At 34.1% G+C, this 7,320-nt stretch overlaps 1 protein-coding gene across 1 annotated transcript; it reads right to left on the reverse strand.

Moving 5' to 3' along the window:
• Nucleotides 1-1,109: 1,109 nt before the first annotated feature.
• Nucleotides 1,110-4,882, reverse strand: LOC115954246 (receptor-like protein 7). Its single transcript, XM_031072157.1, has one exon. It carries the CDS (start codon nucleotides 4,691-4,693, stop codon nucleotides 1,286-1,288), a length of 3,408 nt encoding a protein of 1,135 aa, XP_030928017.1. The 5' UTR covers nucleotides 4,694-4,882; the 3' UTR covers nucleotides 1,110-1,285.
• Nucleotides 4,883-7,320: the final 2,438 nt, after the last annotated feature.

Below are 7,320 nucleotides of genomic sequence, written 5' to 3' on the forward strand. Positions count from 1 at the left end.
TTTGAAATCAAACTCGCAATAAGCCTTTTTTTTTTTTTGTAGAAGACACTTGTCATCAAACCAACACCTAATTTCTAAAGAAAATAAAGGTAAAAATGCAATTTATGCTTGCTGACTTATTTTAATCCTTTGAATTTGAAGTTGTTCATTTTAGTCCAGCAACTTTATCTCAAAATCATTTACTTCTTTAAGTTTGAAAGTTGTCATTTTAATCTAGTAACTTGACTCAAAAATTATTTTATTCCTTTAAATTGGTGGTTTTGAGTGATTTTTGGACAAATTTACTATACTAAATGAGTTCTTAAATGACCAAAATAATTTTTGGATAAAGTTACCGGATTAAATAACCAAAATTAAACTTAAAATATAAAATGATTTTTAGATAAAGTTAACAAACTAAAATGACCAACTTCAAACTTATAGTATATAAATGATTTTTTATTAAAAAAAAAAATAATAAGACATAAATGACTTTTGGGCAAAGTTAACGTATGTAAATTGTATTTTTTTATGAAAGAAAAAATATATGGCAAAGAATGAGAACTTTTTGCTTACTTATCAATGACAGGCCGTTTCCCTCAAACGACCGATCGCTTTTGCCAATGTGTGAAGCTCAAAACGTTCAGTTGTACTCCGAGCTATGCACATTGCAGAGCTAACATGAATCAACGAATAGAAACAAGCATGAATAGGCACACAATATGTGAGGGAAAGAACCACAAAGCCCCAGAAAATTGTCGCAATCTAATTATGTAATGAACATGAACTAGACCATGAGATACAGCTCAATTATGCAGATTGTGTACTCTGTAGGAATATCATGAGGATCACACTTGCATTGAAGATATCATAAGAGTGTCCAACTAATAGAGGACTTCAACATATATTGCAAAACAAAATTTTCTTGTTTGTGCTCAGGTATTGATGCTCACAAATTCTTGGTTTATCTATAGAGATTTCTTGTGCAAGTTATATGCATGAACGCATGTGTTTCATGGACAAATTTAATATGTCGCTCACCTGTTTGTTGAGATTCCTGAATGAGCACTAGCTTGAGTCTGAAGTGCTTGCTTTTTATATGGCAACCACACAAACAAACCCAGTTCAGATTTAGATAAAAAGAACATTATTCCTAAGCCAAAAAGGCTACAAGCTGGCATTATTCAAGTTATGTGCTCATCTCATCACCCCATTATTTGGGTTGATGATTCTGTATATATCTACAAAAGAAAAGGTCCAAAAAATGAAAAAAGAAAGGCATAAAGGGTTGGCTATGATGATGTAACTATGAAGAAGATGAGGATGTAGAGGAAGAAGAAGAAAGGGGGGGTGAGTTATGGCAAGTACACATAGGGTCATGGATGACCATTCTCCTACTAATGTCGAGTTTAGAACAGATAACACAGTACCGGCCACGAAATTCATCATCTTCCATTTCATCATCATTGTCGTCTTCTTCACTGTCTTCTGTGTTCTCATCTTCAATGTCTTCCTCTGCCTCAACCTTTGCATTATAGCAGCCAGCGTAAGACAATCCCATCATTGGAAGAATAACCAGAAGAATCTTGTCAATGCTATCATCGTGCCATTTTCTTCCTTTCTCCCAAAATGTTAAGGGAGCAACAACAACTGCTGCTCCAACCCCAAAACCCAATCCGGTCAGTATGAACTGCCAATCAAATCCAATCAAAGTAGTTGAACTTGTGCCTTTAGATTTTTGTGTTGCTAAAGGTGGTGGAGCTGTACCATATGTGCATTTTGTCTCCAACGGGACTCCACATAATCCTTTGTTCCCTTCATAGGAAGATTCTGAAAATGTAGAAAATTGCTTCAAAAATGGAATTAGCCCCACCAAGTGATTGAAGGAAAGGTTTAGGAATGAAAGGAAAGTAAGACTATCTGCAAGTTGCACAGGGATCTCCCCCGTAAGGTTGTTGCTTGACAAGTCCAATGATTCCAATTGAGTCAAGTTGCCCAGAGATGGTGGAATGTGGCCTGTAAGAGCATTATGCGAGAAGTTGAGAAGACGTAATGATTTGAGCTCTCCTATTTCTTCTGGTATTGTCCCATTAAGATTGTTGCAGGATACATCAATTGAAGTGAAAAGAGTTAAAATCCTAACCAGCTCAATGTCTAGACCTTTAATGGTAACTCTTATCATATCTTGATAATAATTTTGACTGAAATGTAGGATTCCAAATTGGAGGTATTGAATTCGTGCCTGGGCCATCATTGCCTTCCAAGCAAAAATGGATTCTCTTGGAAGTCGACCAATAAAATTGTTTGAAGCGAGGTCAACAATTTGAAGCATTGGCCAAGAGGTATTTGGCCCTCCACAATCAATGGACCCATAAAATTGGTTAGATCGCAAGATAAGGACATGCAACGAGGATATGTTCTTCAGGTAACATGGGAAGGCATCCTTTATCTTATTGTTCCCCAGGTCCAAGACCTCCAAACTTTTGCAATTCTCCAAAGATTTTGGTACCACTCCTTCTAATAGGTTTCCATTGAGATTTAGAGTTAGTAAACCACAATTAACTGGAAACGAATCAGATAAATTGCCACCAAGTTTGTTCCTTCTCAAATCCAACACCCCGAGAGTCTCAGTCATTCCATAGAAGCATTGGGGAATAGTGCCATTCAAAAAATTATTGTGCAGATCAAGAACTTGCAGATATGGAGCATTGCATATTGATACAGGGATACTGCCAGATAAATGATTGTTTGAAAGATATAAGAGAGAAGCAACACTGAGGGAGCTGAGAATGCCAGCAGGTATAAAAGAGGTGAAATTATTCCTTGAGAGATCCAGATATATGGCAGATGGTGGGAGAGTTGGGAGTTGCCCCTGGAGTTTGTTGGAACTAAGATCTAGGATACTTAAACTTAACGTAGAAGGAAGATTGTGTAAAGGCCCTCTCAGGAGGTTATCAGAGAGATTTAGGTTCAGAAGATTATTAAGTTTCCAGATCCAGCTGGGAATCTCTCCGGTAATCTGGTTAATTGAAAGGTCTAGAATGGTTAATTTGGATTGGTTTCTCAAGAAATAAGGAAAAGTTTTCAACTTGAACGAAGCCAATCTTAAAGTGGTAATTTGGGGAAAAGAAGATAATAGAGAATTAGTTTCATTATATTCAACAGACAAGCTGTTGAATGAAAGATCAAGATTGGAAAGGTTTCTCAACTGCTGAATCTTATTAAGCTGAAAGGGTCCACTAAAGTTGTTAGAAGAAAGTGAGAGAAGCTTAAGACCTTTAAGTTTAAAGACAGACGTTGGTACTGGCCCTTCCAAGTTGTTGCTACTCAAATCAAGGGTGTTCAGTAGGTGAGAAGAAACATTAAATCCAAGCCGACCAGAAAATTGGTTGTGGGAAAGTCGTAATATTTGCAATGATGGAAGGGAAAACAGCGAGGCCGGAATATTCCCTTCAAGTGAATTGTTACCCAAGTCAAGAATCACCAGATTCAGAAGATCCTTCCAGTTAAGGGAATCAATCTTACCTGTTAGATCATTATGGGAAAGGTATATCTGGGTCAACTTCTTGGCCATGCTGAATGATGGAATTAGTCCGGTGAAGCTGTTTGATGACATGTCCAAATAAACCAATTGAGTAAGATTTCCCATAGAGTTCGGTATTGATCCACTGAAATTGCACCTAGAAAGATCTATTCTGGACAACATTGCAAGGTTACCAATAGAATCTGGCAGTGCCCCTGAAAATTTTGTACCACTAAGCAGCAGTGACCGAAGAGAACCATTTGGAAGAAATTCTGGCAAAGAACCTTTAAGTAGTTCATTATTTGACAAGTCAAGTGTCTGCAGTGTTAGAACCTGGAAGATTTTTTCAGGAAATGTTCCATTCAATCCACAAGAACTGAGACCCAAGGAAGTCAAATTTCTGAATTCAGCAAAAAATTCTGGAACTGGAGCAGCAGAAAAGTTGTTATTATCAAGACGAATAATTGACAGAGACTGAAGCTTCTGTAAGGAGGAATTAAGAGGCCCTGAAAGATAACAATTTGACATGCTCAACACGCTTAGATTTGACAATGAAGATGATAAGGCCTGGCACCACTCTTCCCCTGACGCTGATATATTTACACCATCAAGATATAGTTGCTTAATCTCCGAAAGATTCTGAACCAGCTTAGCTAAATTTGGGTCCTCAAGTTTCAGCGTATTATCACTCAAGAAAGAAAGGGTAGACAAATCGAGAGTAACCAACCTTGTGAGACGTGAAATCGCATTTGGAACCTGCCCTGCAAAGCCAGCATTTGACAAATTCAAACTACGCAAACTCGTCAGATTGCCAAACTGAGATGGAATCGTAGAACTCAACTTGTTATAAGCCAAATTCAGGTACTCAAGATACTGGAGACTGAAAATGCTTGAATTGTGATGAAGTCCACCCATGATGGATTCGTTGAAGAGGTCGAGACCAACCACACGTCCCTCCTTGCTGCAGTTTACACCTTTCCACAAACAGCAATCAGGAAACTGAGTTTCATTCCAGTGCAACAGTTTTGTGGACAACGAACGGTTGAAGATGAGACTTTTCTTCAATCCGATCAACAAGTCTCGCTGATCGCTAAGACATGTTTGAGATTGAGACACCACAAAAATACCAAAGTTGAGGAAAAGTGAGCAAATGGGTATGAAGAAAAGCCATGAAAGGAGTGAAATTCTCATTGGGGTCTGTAAGAAGAAAAACTCATACAGAAAGAATGGAAGAGATGATGAAATGACTTGTTGTGGATTCAAGAAAGAAAAGGCCCATGGAACATGACCTTATTTTTGGCCTGTGGCTAGAGTGGTGGCCGACCAAAACCCACTTGGGTTTGGCACGGAACTGATACTGAAAAGTTGTGTTCGGTGAGATTAATCAGAGTTCAGAGAGGAGCCGTCGTCAAAGGAAAAACGCGTATTTGTTTGTGTGACGTTTGGTCTGCTTTTGTTTTTTCTGAATCCTGATGATGACGACGACTTTCCGAGCTTTTGTCATTTAAAAAAGTACCGCAATCTTAGGAAAATCGAACCAATGATATAAAATCAACTGATTTTTTTTTATAAAAAAAATATTATGTCCATAATATTTTTACAATAACAATTAGTAATAAAATCACATATGATTAGTTATTATTGGTTCAAATTTAAAATTAATACTAAGATTACTTTTTTGTCCTAACAATAACAACCAGTAATAACCTGTCATTTAAGATTTATTGTAAAAATATTTTAGACATATTTTTTTTATTTTGGGAGATAAAATGAACTGGTTTTGAAAATGGAGTAACGATTAATAATGAAGATTGAATGGTAATGCCATGCTCATCGGTCACGCTCACATAATAAATTATTGGGCAAAGATTCTTTAAAATAAAAATTATTGGGCAAATTATAACTTACCATTTGATCAAAATTTAAATTGACTATCACATAATAAATTTTTGTAATCCACTTCTATTTAAAAAGAGTCAAATATGTAATTTTCCCCCACTTTTATGTAGTTTTCCTCTAAAAACACAAAAAAAAAAAAAAAAACCCATAAAAATACAAGATCAAAAACAATCCAACGGAACAGTTGCATCATTAAATTTCAAACAACATGTAAGCAACTTAAATTTTGGTCAAAGTGTTAAATTTCAAACCACAAATAGGTAACTTAAATTTTGGCTAAACTATAAGTGTGTAGGTTGTAATTTACCCATTAATTATAAAATTTACTATATTTTAACCGTTAACATCTAATATATATAAATATATATATATATATATATATATTTAATATCATTGTTGATAACCAAGACAAATGATTAAATAATTCAATAGTAAAATGATGTAATACTTCACAGTTCAAACCAATAAGTGCAAATCATTAAATACAAAAATATGACATAAGATGGGCTAAACTTAATGAGTAAAGTCTCTTATTATTAGTTTCAATTCATAAAATAAAATAAAAAACTATCGAGTAAAGTCTATTGAATTTATATATATATATATATATTAAAAAAAAGGAAAAAGGCAATCAATGTGAGTTATGGTTAGCTCTACAAGCAAAATCTCTTATTGCATAATGAGGCTTAAGGAATAACGTTTTAGCTAGTTAAGATTATAACTCGTGATCGTAGTTGAAAATTATTAGGTAAATTATAAGTACACATTTTTCTGTATATCTCACACCAATAAATGTAAGTCATTTAATATAAAAATATTGAGACATAAGTTAGTAGTAATATGAAAAGGTTAAGTAGTACATCAACTTAATTGCTCTTATTAGAAAGAAAAAAAAAAAATACTTGCTATTATTAGTATGGAGTATGATGTCAACTATAATTAGGTAGAACTTGAAAAAAAAAATATTATTCAATAAGGATATAGAGCTTCATTATCTTCTTTTATGTTCTTTAAAAAGAATGAAACGGACGTTACAAATGTTTTTTAGGTTGGTAAAGCTTAATTTTTTAAGTCCTTCGTAAAATCCTATTATGAAATACATCTTTTTAAAATCTCTCTCTTGCTCTGTGTGTGCGTGCAACTTTTTAAGTTGTACTACTTCTTTAGAAAAAGAAAAAAAGTGTGCTTTGTTATGAGCAGTGCTACGTCTACAATATTTTCACCACAAATCATAGGCAGTAAGTTATTATTGGTTCTAATTTGAATCCACAACTTAAATTACTTTTTTGTCTATCCATAACAACCAATAACAACCTACCACTTAAGATTTATTGTGAAAGTGTTATGAAAATGTTGTAAACATAGTAGTTCTCTTATATTATAGGGAAGATTTGGTATTTCATGTATTAGACATCAATTATCATTTCTTACTTGGTGAAGTAAAATGTTAATGAACATTTTATACAACTTAAATAAAAGGAATAGGAAGATATTGATTAAAAAAATGAACTATGAATCAAGCCGGCAAATCAATCATCATTATAATATAAATTTAAAATGAATAGGATTGTGATGTTGACCAATGACTTAGAGCCGTAAATAATAATAAGAGAAGTGTTTCAAAAGAATAGACTGTATAGTGGCATTGATTTCTAAATGCATTGAGGATGTGGGGTTTTTACATTGAGTAATTATTAGGTATTATAAATAAAAGTGACTGGTGTTTCTTCCTTTTACATTTGCGGTGAATTTCAACATGAATTTACATAAATGTGAGAGAAAGATGTTCCCAATCATTTGGGTTGATGAGTCCATATTTATCTAAATAAGAGAAGAAGAAAAAAATTTAAAATAAAATAAAATGAGAGAGAGAGAGAGAGAGAGAGAGAGAGAGAGAGAGAGAGAGACTTTGCAAGGAT

Source organism: Quercus lobata, chromosome 7 (genome assembly GCF_001633185.2).
Source record: "Quercus lobata isolate SW786 chromosome 7, ValleyOak3.0 Primary Assembly, whole genome shotgun sequence".
NCBI lineage: Eukaryota > Viridiplantae > Streptophyta > Magnoliopsida > Fagales > Fagaceae > Quercus > Quercus lobata.

Excerpts from the sequence above, each read along its gene's own strand:
- LOC115954246 (XM_031072157.1), bottom strand. The coding sequence starts at position 4,693 with ATGAGAATTTCACTCCTTTCATGGCTTTTCTTCATACCCATTTGCTCA.